This window comes from Periplaneta americana, chromosome 6 (genome assembly GCF_040183065.1).
Source record: "Periplaneta americana isolate PAMFEO1 chromosome 6, P.americana_PAMFEO1_priV1, whole genome shotgun sequence".
Lineage (NCBI taxonomy): Eukaryota > Metazoa > Arthropoda > Insecta > Blattodea > Blattidae > Periplaneta > Periplaneta americana.
This window is the reverse complement of record NC_091122.1, coordinates 155,138,439-155,155,314: the sequence shown is the minus strand read 5'-3', so window position 1 is coordinate 155,155,314 and position 16,876 is coordinate 155,138,439. Positions and strand designations below refer to the sequence as shown.

At 39.5% G+C, this 16,876-nt stretch overlaps 1 protein-coding gene across 14 annotated transcripts in view; it reads left to right on the top strand.

Annotated features, from left to right (window-relative positions):
* LOC138701955 (uncharacterized) overlaps positions 1-16,876 on the top strand; it is a 920,371-nt gene that overhangs the window by 422,063 nt on the left and 481,432 nt on the right. The window contains exon 1 of one of the 14 annotated variants that reach the window (XM_069829338.1): positions 1,160-1,390. The exons of the other annotated variants lie outside the window; for them this stretch is intronic. Coding sequence (XP_069685439.1) covers positions 1,343-1,390 — 48 coding nt within the window. The 5' untranslated portion in view covers positions 1,160-1,342. Of the gene's footprint in view, positions 1-1,159; positions 1,391-16,876 lie in introns of those variants that run through there. 14 annotated transcript variants of the gene reach the window in all.

The following is a 16,876-nucleotide window of genomic DNA, read 5'->3' as shown; positions in this document are numbered from 1 at the left end:
ATAGCTCTGGAAGATGTTTCCATTTTGCAACGATACGATTGGAAGCTCAGCTCCAATTCTACTGTAACTACTACCAAAATAGTACATTATGCAACGAGCCTATAATGGTAGTAATTAAGACGCGAGTATGTTTGTTTATGAAACGAGCGCAAGCGAGTTTCATAATTTTCATATGAGCGTCTTAATTACCATTATAGTCAAGTTTCATACGACTTTTTATGCTCGACCATATTTCTAACTTGAAATTATTCAGAAGTATTCATGTTATGGTTGTGTAAGTGAGGAGTGGAACTGACCTGAATTGTGAGATGTGCGCAGACGCGAAAGTATTGATTTTTTCCGAAACACGAATGTCATTGACCTTGATATAATCTAGAGAATAACATGAACATTAGGCTTGATATGACCTGGAAATTGATTTAGAATTGAAAAACGAGATGACAAATTGAATTTATTTGAATATTATTTACAATTAACGCTAATTATTATAGTGTCAGAACATAACCTTCTGCGACAGTATTGGATTTCCAGCCTCCGTGACTTTTCGCTAATTGTCTTTCGATTGCATATCCGAGAATAATCGACACTTGCGGTTTTATAATGGTACAATCAGTACAAAGGTGATTTCTCATTGGGTGAACAACTGAATTATAATGAATAGGTGTACTTTAATGTGGTGCACTAAAGGGCTACTACCAGGTGTAGGCCTATAATTACTACATTTCGGCATGGTCGAGCATAAAATAACGTACCTATGAAACACGTTTATTTCACACATTTACTGCATCCGTCAAAATGGGAAAACTCTCTTCTCTCGTTCCCTAAATATTGACTCGTACCATAAAGTACAAAATTATAAACTTGTTTCGTAATACTATTATAAACAAAAGTACCGATAAATCTTCTTTACTCGAAATAGCTAGGAAAGTTTATGTGTTTTACATTGAGAGATTTTAATTGATATTTTTAGTCCCTCAATATTGAAATTTCACGTTCAAATTTTTGTATAAAATAAAAATGATTTATGATACTAAAATTCTATAATTTTCTTCAGTGTTGAACTCAGTTTCAAGGCGTTAGAAGTATTTTCTTTTTATTCTTATCATTTATATAATTACGTAAATCGAGTGAAAATGTGTTTGATGTTGGTAGTATTTGAAGCAGAAGTGCAGTGTGTTTATCAAGGAGAAAACTTTCTTATTCGAAATGGATGCACTTAAGACCTTCTTGCTCCCCAGCCCGGTGCACAAGGAGGTTACTTTATCGGTGTTGTGTAATGAACAAGAAAGTGAAGTGCTTGCTTCCCATTTAACATGTAACAAGTGATTGTTGGTGTGACGCCATGTTGAAGTTTTGCCATGGAGGGAGCGGACGTCGCAGAGAATACACGGTTAGTAGTTGGTGTAACATAATTAATTGCTGTCTTCATGTGGTCGTCTGTAATTTGACTAGTTCCCGCAAGGGGCGTGTGAAGGTAAATCTGAAGTTGCTTGGGGAAATGTTCAACCTTATTCACCGACGCATAGCAATGTTTGCTCGTTTACAGAGTATTTTAGTGTTTTTTTTAACACATTTTTGTAAATATAGAGATTGCAATTTATCTACAGATGAATTTTGACATAAAACGCTATGATTTGTTGCTGGTGATATTACTGACTATCGGGGATTTGTTTCTTACAAAAGAGTTTTATTATTTTTGTTCTTTTCTTAGCTGTTAATCTCCTTTAAGCCTCTTTTATTCATACATTTTAATTCCCACGTTTTATTTTTCTGTATTTGTTCCCTTTTTCCTTTTCCATTCTTTAATTTTTGTTTTCCATTCTTTCTCTGTTCTCTTTCCATTTTTTCTCTCTTCACTTTCTTTCTCTTTTCCTTTGTCATTTTTCATTGTCCCTTTTTCATTTCTCATCTCTCTTCTTTTTCATTTATTGTCTCTTCCTATTTATTTTATCTCTCTTCCTTTCTGATTTTTTTTTTCATTTTTCTCTTCGTTTTTAATTTTTCTTCTCTTTTTTATTTTCTTCTTTAGTTTTTCATTATTTCTTTCTCTGTTCCTTTTTCATTTTTTATTTCTCTCTTTTTTACATTTTTCTTTCTCCTTTCCTTTTTTATTTTGTTTTTCCTCTTTTTCATTTTTTGTTCTCTTTTCATTCTTTCTTTCTCGTTTTTACATGCATTCATTTTTTCTTTTTCTCCATATTTATTTTTAATTTTTCACTTACAGTAGAACCTCTATTATCCGTGGTAATGAAGGGGATGGACTGAGCGGTTAATCAGAAAAATCGGATAATCCGTACCATGGAAGATTTTGTAATTTCCTGCGCGGTTTTGTATTTAACTCGCTAGGTAGTGGATCAGAAGTTCATTAATTTAGGTCTGGTTGTCAACGACGGGATTTTAAGGGGAAAAGAAAGCCCTTGTAATGGCTGTCTCAGGAAAGATAGGAATAATGAAGGTCGTATGTTGTAGAGTTACATATTTTTTACACTTTATCCTTGTGTTTTATTAAATCGCGCAGTTATAGCTCCAATCTCAAATTCTGATGTGATATGAGCCACAGTTTCCATTTCCCAAAACATTCAGTTATTTGCACTTTTTTCGATACTTAGCAAAACACGTTTTCTGTTGACAGCCGTGGAAGACATCTTATATAGAAGTTACGAGTATATAGAACGGAAATTCGAACAGTAGACAATATTATGTAAAGATAAAGGCTTGTAATAGCACTCTCTAGAAAACAAATACATAGGACCTACTAATATAATGTATAAAACAGTACTCCATATAAGTTATATTATTTCTGAAGCAAAAAAAAAAAAAAAAGGTCGAGAAATAGACAGTCGGATAATCCACCAATCGGTTAGTAGGGTGACGAATAATCGAGGTTCTACTGTATTTTCCTTTATTTCTTTCTTTGTGTAACGTCTGTATTTGAGCTATACTAATAGAAAAATTGGAAGAATTTGGTGGAACGGAAATTACACTGATGTCATTCAACTTCGGTTGCCATAGAAATGCTTACAACAATAACAATAATTATTACCAGACTGCGGACTAGGGTCACCATTCGTGAGACTGGAGTTTAGAATGTACGGAGTATACAGGGTGTAAGGGGTATGAGTGCAGTCTTTTTCACAGTCGTCGGGGACGGTCTACAGGATCAAAAAATGTCCATACAACATAGGGTCAAAACTTGATAGTTTTCGTAGAAAAAATATTTCTTCTCTTACTTTATTCGCGTTATATTGCTTATATCGCTAGTAAAATTACGAAAACAATTACATCAGTAGGTATGTCTAGCAAAGAGTTAATATTAGTTTAAATACACATTTGTGTCTTCTATTACGTTTTCGTGAAATTGAATACAATTTCATGCTTAAATTTGTTAATTTTCTGACGTGAGAGACGTGGCAACATGTTGAGCAGGCAGTAGTCTGCACAGACGTACGTACACGTCAGCTTAGTTCTCCCTGTCCATAGCTCTACTGCCGAGCGGATGACAGTTCGGTGCCGGGTATTCGATAAACAACTCACAATGTCATTCACAGTTTTGAAATAGGTCTATCATATATGTTATTAATTTATGGAGAAAGTCGTAATTCAAGTGAGACAAGAAGGAAATACCGTCAATGTTCTCCGCAAAGAAGGTTACCTATTCGGCGAACTTTTGTAGCGGTTTCTCAACGATTATTAAAAACTGGGAGTCTCTTACCCCGTTTCGAAAATCACACAAACAGAAATTTCTTTAAAAATGGTCCTGCTTTATGGAAGTGGGAGAGATTAAAATGTTGCATTAAAAAAAAAGTTCGTGTGATTTTGCGCAGTAAACCATTATTGTTTATTTTTTTAGACGTACAATAAAAATGGACCAATATTGTTAAATAAAATGGACATTTACCATAAAGTTCTATTAATGAGACTGAAAGTTTGTATTTGCTGTTCGTTTTATGTAAACAACGGTCCGCCCCTGCATTAGAACAGAGCATCTGTTTTGTACAGGTATGTCTGTATCCGCTTGAGCTATACTGTATACTTGTAAACTCTATCCTCCCCATCCAGCAACGTTGCCAAACGCCTAATATTGTAAACTTTAATAATTAGTTAAATATTGAAATTAGAAAAAAATTGTAAGGACATTATTTCTTCCTTATAACATGAACAATCATCAGTTAAAATAATGACTCTTATACCCCTTACACCATGTACATAACGTCATGATGCATGGGGTGGGATGGCACTATGAGAGTACAGTTGGTTTCGTAAGAAATTACATTACCGTCTTTCTCATTCTGCTTGGCGTGGTCCTTGCAATCACCACACGTAGGCTATTTGAGATCCTGCGAATAAACAAGTATATTTTAATTCTTTCCATTTATTTATTTGTGTATCAAAGATGCAGCCTTCTGTTTTGCTCTATTTTTCACTTAATTAATATAGTCAGCAACATTAACTTTACACAAGTAGCAGGATTTTCTGTCTTAAGAGATCAATAGGGCGGAAGACCATACTTAAATGAAATTAGATATAACACATGATATGCTACAGTTAGTTACTTAACTCTCATTTTCCTGTCAGGAATCAAAGCCTGGTTCATAGCATAGTGGTAGGAAAACACACTGTGACTTAAAACCCATATACAGTATAAGCATAGTCTAGTACAGCGTTTCTCAAACTATGGTCCGCGGACCACCTGTGGTCCTCGAGTTCTGCCCTTGTGGTCCTTCAAAAAAGACAAGAAGAAGAAATAAAATTCAAATGAATTGCGTATCACACTATGGCTGAAAATCTCAGAGTTTCGAAATAATACATGACAATTGCCTTTCACTTTTTCTCCCAGTACTAATATTTTATTAAATTTCTTACCCTATCCGTTTACCCACGCTACTCTCAGCAACAAAAGAGGGATTTAAAGCACTATGAACTATGAACGTGGCGTTTCTCGCCAACTTTTCCCTGCACATCTGGTGCCGCGCCTCTAACCCAGCCAGGGACCACCCGAATTCATAATAGAGGACCAAAGTACCGAACCTTTTCATGTATTGATGACTTTCTTGATAGTTTTGCTGACACCCAGTCTTCACATTGAAATGGGCACGTACAGTACGTCGTACTCCAATAATAGAACGTGCCAAATTGCATCTTTACTTGTCGAAAATCGGGCATGTTTCTGCATTAATTTTTTTATTTGTTTTTCCAAATGGCGATATAAGAAATTTTAGACTCCGCCTATTTTAAAATCCGACAGGTTTACTCTTAGCACTTGCGTGTTTCGTCTCTAAATGCCGTTTCAATTTCGCGGGTTTCATACACTCGTTTTAAAGCACTCCGTAACAAACAATGCACCGAGATTTTGATTCACTCTCATTGCCACACCAAGTAAATCCAAGTTCCAAATAACTCTTGTCATATTTACGAAAGTATTTTCTCTTTGAATAGCTACCACTAGGACTAGATATTTCTTTAATGGCACTATAACTGATATTAATATATTTCTTCACACACAGCTTCTGAACTATTAGCACTGCCTAAATGAAGCGTATCATCATGTTCCTTTCTTTTCAAAGAACCGGATCGAATTCAGTTTTCCATTATTTATAATGGGCACTATTTAACAGAGACATGGACAACTACTGCATGTACCACATAAGAAGGATTTCAAACTACTAACTGCTAACATACAAGCGATGAATCAACAATTCACGGAATTTGTTATAAGTTACTTGTGATTGCTACAAAAAATATAATTAGAAAAGTATTGTAGTTAATTAATTAATTATATTTTAAAATATGTCTCCTGGTATTAAAATATGCTACAAAATGATAAATTTGCTTTCGAAGAAAACAAGAGTAAGGTGGTCTGCGGAACTATTCTGACTTAAAAAAGTGGTCCCCACTTCAGAAAAGTTTGAGAAACCCTGGTCTAGTATATACAGTCACGAAGCTTGAGTTATGAGGGTGCTAGGAACAATAGACTGTGCCGGTACAATTTCGCATTGTCTGTAATGAGGCGATATTAGCGATCCTAGTGGTTAGCAACTATCAATGGATGCATATTTACTACGTATTGAGCTTCGTGACTGTATATACTAGACTGTGGTATAAGTTAAGTTACAATATCTGTTCAAACGTTCACAAATGAATAGACTACCATTAAGAGCTCTTCTGCACTTGAAACTTGAAATAACAGCATTGAGTGTCTGTTTCACACAGAACACGTCGATAGAGAGAGGTGCTTGAATTATATATGCAGCTGTGATTTTTACTGTTTCCCGATGCTAATTTGCCGGGAGAGCTTCGTACATAATCTATTTGTCCAAATGCATCCTGGTCTGGTTTGGAAGTGAATTTCGCGAATTGGAGATAGGAAAGCAAGGCTGCCGGCAGGACCTGGAACGTCGGTGATGTAGTGGGACTAGCCTGGGGATCTCCAAATCCCAGCACAATTTTCTTCTTAAAAAATGGCACAGGGATGCACGGAAATAAATTCATACGCCGAAGAAGGCGTAAGATATAGTTTCAGAACGAGTCTCTACCTCGGAAATATTTAGTCTCTTGGGAAGGTATGAACTGTTACTGTATATAAAGATACCTATAGTACTTTAAATTCTTACAAATCACTGAAATGATTTCTCCTTTTGCTAATATGAAAGGTTATTCTGAGTACACCATATTGAAGAGATGTATATAATAATACCTGTTCACAAAATGATGAATTCAAGAATAGTAGGTAATTTATGCTACACGAATTAAAGTAGGATTTTATTGTCGGATTAACTCCATTTGTAAATGAAATTATTGGGGATCATCAGTGCGGTTTTAGGCGTAACAGATCGACTATTTTTTGTATTCGACAGATATTGGAGGAAAAAATGGGAGTATACGAGTACAGTACATCAGTTATTCATAGATTTCAATAAGGGATATGACTCGGTTAAGAGAGAAGTTTTATATAGTATTTTTATGGAATTTGGTATTCCCAAGAAACTAGTTCTTTAATTAAAATGTGCCTCAGTGAAACGTACAACAGAATCCGTATAGGCCAGTTTCTATCTGATGCTTTTCCAATTCACTGCGGGCTAAAGCAAGGAGATTCACAATCACCTTTATTTTATACCTTTGCTCTAGAATACGCCATTAGGAAAGTCCAGGATAACAGACAGGGTTTGAAATTGAACGGGTTACATCAGTTACTTTTTTACACGGATGACGTGAATGTGTTAGGAGAAAATCCACGAAGTATCATGGAAAACACAGGAATTTTACTTGAAGCAAGTAAAGAGGTAGGTTTGGAAGTAAATCCCGAAAAGAGAAAGTAAGCTTATATTATTATGTCTCGTGACCAGGACATAGTAAGAAATGGAAATATAAAAATTGGAAATTCATCCTTTGAAAAGGTGGAAAAGTTAAGATATCTTGGAGCAAAAATAACAAATATAAAGGACACTCGGGAGGAAATTAAACGCAGAATAAGTATGGGAAATGTTGTTATTATTCGGTTGAGAAGATTTTGTCATCCAGTCTGCTCTCAAAAAACCCGAAAGTTGGAATTTGATAAATCAGTTAGGCCTATTACCGGTTGTTCTGTATGGTTGTGAAACTTGGACTCTCACTTTGAGAGAGTAACAGAGGCTAAGGGTGTTTGAGGATAAGGTGTTTAGGAAAATATTTGGGGCTAAGAGGGGTGAAGTTACGGGAGAATGGAGAAAGTTACAAGCTGCATGCATTGTACTCTTCACCTGACATAATTAGGAACATTAAATCCAGACGTTTGAGATGGGCAGGGCATGTAGCACATATGGGCGAATTCAGAAATGCATATAGAGTGTTAGTTGTGATGCCGGAAGGAAAGAGACCTTTGGGGAGGCCGAGGCGTAGATGGGAGGATAATATAAAAATGGATTTGAGGGGGGTGGGATATTATGGTAGAGACTGGATTGATCTTGCTCAGAATAAGGACCGATAGCGGGCTTATGTGAGGGCAGAAATGAACCTCCGAGTTCCTTAAAAGCCATTTGTAAGTGAGTAAGTGCATTATTTAGCGATAATTTTCACGAGTGTATGTATGAAATCTGTTTACCCTCTTGTTGCATGGAATATTTTATCCAGTACGACGTTTAATAAATCGTTATAATAAATGAATAAACATTACACTAATTTAATATTAAATATTTAACATATAAAGTTATCTTTTGTCGTCATGATACTGTTGTTAGGAACAACGAACGGATAAAAGCACACAAAGGCCACTCGTCGGTACGGCATCGAGTAGCTAAAACAACAAGGATATAAATACATACTCCTTGTTCCTAGTAACGGTAACATGAATATAAAGGTTAGCTTTTTGCATTAAATATCAACATAGTTACGGACTAATTTTGTTAGGAAGTGTTGGATGTAATAATACTCTACTGTTATTCATGCTGTTGCTTTTATAAAATCCAAAATTGTGCTAAGTTTCATAGTTATAGAACTGTAAAAACTGCAATTATTTTCAAACTGTTAAAATATCCCACAATTAAGTGTTGAAGAAATTATTGAAAATTTAATCAGTGTAGCACGAAATTCAAAGGTTTGTATGAAATTTTGGCTTAAAATATAGTTATTGCATTGCAGGAAACAAACAAATTACGCCTTGGTCTACTGGTAAAAAAAGTCTTGAAAAGTAAAATTTTTGGCTTTGTAAGTTTCGGAAAAGAACTCTTCAATTACAAGTCTGGATATTGCACTTCATAAAACTTACTTTATACCTGTAGGAGTCCAAAATATTTGTAACATAGATTATAGAGAAACCGTAACGTGGCAACCTGGTCCTCGGCTGAGCTGCTTGCAATCTCCAGCTATGCAGACAGCTTGCAATACGCAGCTTAATGTAGATAATTTGATACTGAATGTAAGCAGTTAAAAATTATTTAGTTACGCAGATTAAGAAAGGGAATGCTAAAACGAGGAGCATAGTTTCAAAACGTATTAAGTCCATGGACAAAATTTAATTTGATACCATTCCTTACTTTATACTGTATTTAATGCTGTGAAATCTTCGCTTTAAGTCATCGTACTTTTGCACCGTGAAACAAGTGTTTAAAAGTGTTTTTTCCTCCGGTTTACGTGTGTTTAAATGTTTCATTCCTGTAAAGAATTGCTTCTTGGACATAATACGATTTGAAACGATGCTTCTCAACCACATTCTTCTTCTAAAGATATATTATATAAAATTTCCTTAAAAACTTGAAATTTTAAAAGTGTTAAAACTGTTTAAAGAAGGTAATATAGTACTGTCTGTCACTAAGGTATATTACTTTTTTATTAGTTTTAACATATTTAAAGTTTTCAGTTTTTAAGAAAGTTTTATATTTTATTGTTTAGTCAACTGTCCGGAGACAGGTTTGAACCTCGCAAGTGATACCAACAAGGCGCCACTTATGAGGCAACTAGGCCAGAAGGTAGGGTGACCAGTTTCTTCCCCCCCCCCCTTATGTTTTATAATAAGTGTGAAAGTGAACAATAGAGATACATTGTTCAAGAGCTGCTATATTATTTTATGTAGTTCCCATTAAGAAATAGAGACGATGTTCTCCCGGATGTTATATTTAGCTCTTCCAGGATATACGAAATATTTTTGTACACTTTGTATTTTAAAATTCCATAGAGTTAAGTCGTAAGAGAATAGTCAGGGCATCAAGGCCGCACATTCATGCTGTTTACTCTATCCTCGAATACTCTGTGAAGATCGTTCATAGAATATTCGGTTGTATATATTATCGTCACAGAATGTTATTGAAAAAAGTAAAAAGTACGATACGCTACCTCTCAAACAACACGTTATCACAGTCTAGTATATACAGTCGCGAAGCTCAATACGTAGTAAATATGCAAACATTAGATAGTTGCTCACCACTAGGATCGCTAATATCGCCTCATTACAGGCAATGCAAAATAGTACCGTCACAGTCTATTGTTTCTAGCACCCTCAAAACTCAAGCTTCGTGACTGTATATAGTAGACTGTGGCGTTATGCTCTTTATATAGTTGTCTGTACACTAGATTTGGCGACAAAAATTAGTATAAACCTTAAATATCCACGTGTTTCATATTACAATTAAACTTAAAAGTGATTTTTGCTGAAATATTAGATCGAAAATTATAATTTTATTTTTAGCATTTCATCTCTAAACCATTTTAACACGTAAGATTGGTGCATCTAAAATACAGGATGATCCGTTTGGGTATGGATAAAATAAAAACACCGCAAAACATTTTACTACTGAACTTTATTTGTTGAAACTTTGTGCATACAGCACTGAAAGATGGGAGATTCCTCAGAGCTCAACATGATCTCCATTTCGCACCCTGCACAACTCATAACGGTGATGCAATCCAACCATGTCCGTTGTAACATAAGAGGAGTGATTTGTTGAAAAGCTTGAGTAATTTTTACTCTCAGAACATCAATGTTCCTGGGTTTCTGTGAATAGACAATGTTTCTTAACAAAACCCTACACCTAGGAGTGTATTTAAACTCCAAACTTTCTTGGGGAGAGCATGTTGATAATGTTACGGGTAAAGCATGGAGGGCACTTCACTTTATTATGAGAATCTTGAGAAAGGCTAGCCCCAAATCGAGGGAAATAGCATATCTAACGTTAGTGCGACCGTTAATGGAATACGGAACTACGTGTTGGGATCCCTATAGAATATATAAGATAAATTCCTTAGAAAGAATCCAGTATAGGGCAGCTAAATTTGTTAAAGGTCAAAGAGAAGATGGAAACGATACGATAAAAGAACTTAAATGGGAAACTTTGGAAAACAGACGTAGGAAAACTAGAATAACATCATTGTATAGAGCACATCTAGGTCAGAAAGCATGGGTAGACATAACGGCTTGGTTAGAAAAGCCAACGTACTATGGTAGGAACGATCATGATTTTAAAATCAAATTTAGGAAACAGAAAACGGATGTAGGTAAATTCTCATTTTTGAATATAACTATAAATGATTGGAATGACCTACCTGCAGCGCTCTTTGTGGGCTGTCCTTCCTTAAGGAGATTCAAGAATAATTTAAAAAGTTGTGTATAAAGTGAAAATTAAAATTAAGGTGACATTCAACATTTAATTTTTTAAGGTGACATGTATTTATCTAGCCTGACGAGTTTACTTCCTTGGTTTGAATTGTAAATTATTTAAAAATAGCGTGTAAGAGGGCCTTAGACTAGAAATGTTTAGTTTAAATGTAGTTCTGTTTATAAGTATGCATAAGGATGTAATTATTTGACTTATTTGAACTGTTGTATCAGTGAAGCGACGTGAGTCAGTGAAGTTATAGTTTTACAGTGCAGTGAACAGTTCCGATCAGTGATAATTTATAGCGTCAATGAAATGTGTTCTATAGTGTCAGTGAAATGTGTTACAGAGTGTCAGTGAAATGTGTGCTAAAGTGTCAGTGAAATGCGTCATAGTGCCACTACAGGGAATGAGATGAGAGTAAAGTGAAAGACTATTGAAACTTATGTAGGACCTATACATAATTATGTAGGTTGTGTTGTAAAATTAGGTATTTTATTTTATGTTTTATTATTATTGTGTTAAATTGTATTGTGTATTCTTATTGTTTTGTGTATAAAATTGTATATGTGTTGTAAATTGTATTGTGTATTGTAGATTTTATTGTGTATTGCTTATCATTTTATTGTGTATTGTTAATATTGTATATACCACTGCCACTGGGTGCTTGCCCACTTGCAGTGTAAATAAATACATACAAAGAAGTCAGTAGGGATTAGATCTGGGGAGTTTGGGAGCCAAATCAAAAGATAGCTGCTTCTCGTACTGGGTTTTGCCTGCGACCTCCTCCATGTTTTTTTAACACAGAACCTGTTTCTACAAATGTTCGATACCACATCACATTACGCACACCACACTCACATCGAAATTCCCTTTGAACTCTCTTAAACACTCAAATTTAGCATACCAAAGAACAAATTGTGCCCGCTGTTGATTTGTAGTAGCCATTTTAATCATCTACGATTTTCATTTGTCCTTTCAAATTATGCATTGTTGATTGTCATATATGGAAACCCCCATCTTTTAATCATTATATAATCAGCAAGAAATTTTTTCTACTATCATAATAGCTTAATAATAATCAGCGACCGGAAGTTTAGGCATTATGAATCATTAAAATAGGAGGCATTAGGCAACATAAATAGCTAAAATAGGCAGGCAAAATTACATTATAAATAGCTAAAATACGCAATAAAAGACAACTACAAAAACCTTGCACTAGACCCACAATCTTTCACTTTCCACAAAGGGATTTCGGCAGCAAGGAAAACTTTACATAAGTCGAATGAAAATTGAGATTTTCGACTCGATGTTGCAATTACTGTTGGAAGCAAAGAAATCTTCTTCCCAGTAGCCTTGGAAAGTGCATTTTTGTATTTGGTTGTACTGATATGTTGCGATATGAAATATTTAGCTAGCTACAACAACGTCGCAATGAAAACCGAAAGAAAAATAACCGTTATAAATAACGTCAGACCCGCACTCATTGTTGCCTTGTCAAATAAACACAAGCGATAATTAAAACGCTTACTGTTATACATTTTTGCGCGGCAGCTCTCATTGTTGCAAAGAGAATAAGAACTGACTGAAAGACAATAATATTGTGACAGCGACGTGAGAATCGAACTCACGACCAGCGTCCCGCAAGAAAGCAGATCGCACGGGCTCCACGGAACATTGAGTGACGTCGCGCGGTGGAGAGAAGGGAGAGAGGGTGTATTACGTCACGCGACGAGTCTGCGCGCGCAGCTGCTACGCAGTGGATGTGGAACGACCTTCCCGATTATTCCAGACGTCTGTCGATGTAGAGATATTGAGATAATTCTCTACACACCTGTAGAAGGTTCTCGCAACTATGATTTTGCTATAAAAGAGCAGGCGCCAGCGAACTAGACAGAGTCTTCAGAGTTTTCAGTTATTCAGTCAGTGAGAAAGCCAGAGCAAGCAAGCCAGCCGGAGTTCGACTCGAGTGTGCGTCCGCATCTGCGTCAGCATCCGAAGGCCTGAGTTCGAGTGCAGTGGACCGCAGTTGGAGGGACCTGAGTTCGAGTGCAGTGGACCGCAGTTGGAGGGACCCGAGTTCGAGTACAGTGAACTGTCTCTGAAGGTCTGTGGTTCGAGATACCGTGAACTCGAGTGACTGAGATAGAAGAACTGTGAACTGAGAACTGGTAGTTCTGATTTGTAAATAGTACTGTGTAAATATTAGTTAAGTTTAACAGTTCATTGTTGTGCGTAATAGTCCAAGTAAGTTGTCATTGTCGTCGGTGGAGTGCTATAACGAATACTGTGTTGAGTGAAGATCCAATTGTTGACGAGAGCGTTTAAGGTGGATTGTAGAAAGGAATTATTGTGGCGAATAAATTAAATTGTTGTTACTAATAAAATTCACATTGGTGTCAGAACCGGGATATTATCGACAATGGAGAACCTACAGCAGATCCTGCAAGCCATCGCGGAAATGAAATCTGAAATGAAAAAGGACATAAGTGACGTAAAAGCAGAAATGAAGAACGATATCAGTGAGGTCAAGAACGACATAAGTGAAGTGAAAGGCGACATAAGCGGAGTGAAAGGCGTCATAAGCGGAGTGAAAGGCGACATAAGCGGAGTGAAAGGCGACATAAGCGGAGTGAAAGATGACGTCACTACGCAAATTGAAAGCGTTTCAGCCCACGTAGATGGAATTGTCGCCATCGTGAAAGACGAACTCAAAGCCGACCTTGACAACCTAAACAAGAATTTTACAACTATAAACGAGGCAGTAACGGAATTGAGGCAGGAGGTAGACCATTTCGACGGCAAAATCCGCGATCTCGAGCGCCGTCAAGAGCAGACGAGCGAATTGCTGGACAAGACGAGTGAGGTGATGGAAAAACATGCTGAAGAAAACAAGCACATCCTCGCGTTGGTGGATCGCCAGGCTAGAGAACATAAACAGATAGTTGCCGAGGAGGTTCGACGGGCCATGCAAGAAGCGGCCACAGAGTTGAGGACTCCATATAGTGCCCCTGCGGAACCATCGGCTTCAGCCAGACATCACAACGTCAAGACGCCGAAGTTCGACGGTACGACGTCTTGGGCGATATTCCGTCGCCAGTTCGAGGCCATCGCAGAGCACAATGGGTGGACGCCAGCAGAGAAAACTACTCAGCTGCTGGCCGCGCTTCAGGGACAGGCGTCGGAGATTCTTCACAGCGTTCCAGAAGATGGGACAGCCGCTGAGATAATGGCGGCCTTGGAGGGACGTTATGGTGACCATCAACTTGCGGCAGCATTCAGGACCCAACTGAAAACGAGGGTCCAACAGTCAGGCGAGTCCCTGCAAGAATTCGCGATGGCGGTGGAACAACTGGCCCATAAGGCGCTCAGGGGCCTACCTAATGACTTCATCGCTGGAGAGGCGGCCTACACCTTCGGCAGCGGAGTTCGAGACCCGGAAATAAAGCAACAGCTACTCCTGGCAGAGCATCGCACCATCAATGCAGCTCTGGCGGCGGCCCTCAGGATGGAGGCAGCCAAGTTGACGGCGAACGTCTCGGCATCGCACCGGATTAGGAGCGTCGCGGCGGCCGACGTCGAGGAACGTCAACCGAAATCACCCGAGCGACGAAGACGAGGAGTGCCCACCTGCTGGTCCTGCGGCGAGCCTGGACACCTGAGGAGGGACTGTGACCGATCTGGTCACAAACAGGAAAACTAAAAGGGGCCGATGCGATGAGGGGCACGTCGGCGCCGTCATCACCATCCCCTCGGCTGATCTTGAAGACGGTTAACAGAAGATGCGACGATGGGCTGATTGCTGACGGATGGATAAGAGGCCGCCCATGCAGAGTACTGGTAGACACCGGGGCGTCGCTCACTATCGCCAGACCGGAAGTCGTGCGTGGACTACCTGGGAGGACGCCGCTGCGCCGGTATGAGCTACGTACTGCCTCAGGCGAGAACCTGCCCATCCAAAAAGAGGTTTTCCTGGACTTGACCTTGGGAAAGAGGAGACTGGAGATGTGGGTGTTCGTCGCCAACATCACTGAAGACGTCATCCTGGGACTCGACGCCATGCGGATCTTCGATGCAACGGTGGACGTCCGGCGCCGTATCCTCCGTTTTGGTCAGGATGAAGTGTTCCTGAGGGACGTCGAAGACCAACCCATGGCCGGCAGACTCACCTTGGAGAATCAAGTGACAATCCCAGCAGGCTGCGAGATGGTGGTGACGGCAAGACTGGACGGACAACCTAAGAGAAACCTGCTCCTCGATTCGCAAACAACTCCGATAGATGGGGTTTATGTGGCCAGATCCTTACTCCCGAATCAGAAGGTGGTACCGGTGAGGGTCCTGAATGTCACCAATCGGGACAAGGAGGTGCCTAGTGGAACTGTACTAGGTAACGTCGAGCCGGTGGTGTCTGTGACGTCGCTGGCAGAAAACGAGGAGTGTCACCGACCACGTCCAGATTTAGACCCACCACTGAAAGAGCTGGCTCGAGAATTGCCGGCGAATTTAAGCAAAAGAGAAAGAAGACAAGTCCACGATCTACTGACAGAATTTCAGGACGTGTTCAGTCTGTCTGAAAATGACTACGGGAGAACGGAGAAAGTCCAGCACCGCATCGACACCGGAAATGCTCGCCCAATCAGACAACCTCCTCGACGCGTCCCTCTAGCTAAACAGAGGGAGATTGACAACCAACTGGAGGACATGAAAGCAAGAGGGGTCATCGAGGAATCCGACAGCCCTTGGTCATCACCTGTGGTGCTGGTGAAGAAGAAGAATGGGGACCTGCGCTTCTGCGTGGACTACAGAAGACTGAATGACGTCACCAAGAAGGACTGCTTTCCCCTTCCACGAATTGACGACACCTTGGACACCCTGGCCGGAGCAGAGTGGTTCTCGACGTTGGATCTCAAGTCAGGATACTGGCAGGTGGCGCTACATCCGGAGGATAAGGAGAAAACGGCATTCTCTACAGGCCAGGGACTATGGCAGTTCACCGTTATGCCGTTCGGCCTCTGCAACGCCCCGGCTACATTCCAGAGACTAATGGAGTCCGTAATGAGAGGCCTGACATACGACACCTGTTTGCTGTACCTTGATGACGTCATCGTGGTGGGCAAGACTTTCGGCGAACAGCTGATGAACCTGAGGAAAGTGTTCGAGAGACTGCGACAAGCCAGACTGAAGTTGAACCCGAAGAAATGTCATCTATTCCAGAAGAAGGTCAACTACTTGGGACACGTAGTAGGGACCAACGGAGTGGCCACGGACCCGGAGAAGCTACAAGCCGTCAGAGGATGGCCGAGACCGAGGGACAAGCAGGAGCTGCGCCGCTTTCTCGGCCTCTGCACTTATTACAGAAGGTTCGTAGCTGGGTACGCCAACATCGCTAAGCCTCTAACCCAGCTGACCGAGGAGAAACGACAATTCCAGTGGACAGACGAGGCGGAGTCATCCTTCCAGTCGCTGAAAGAGGCGCTCTGCACTGCTCCTGTACTGGGATATCCCATCCCTGGAAGGAAGTTCACGCTCGACACGGACGCTAGCAACGTAGGCATCGGCGGAGTACTCTCTCAGGAACAGGACGGGCAAGAGAGGGTGATTGCCTACTTCAGCCGAACACTATCCAAGGCTGAGAGAAACTACTGTGTGACGCGTAGAGAACTTCTTGCCATTGTGGAAGCCCTGAAGCACTTCCACAAATATTTGTATGGCCAGGAATTCCATCTGAGGACAGACCATTCTGCACTCACCTGGCTATTGGGCTTCAAGAATCTGGAGGGGCAGACCGCCCGTTGGGTTCAACGTCTGCAGGA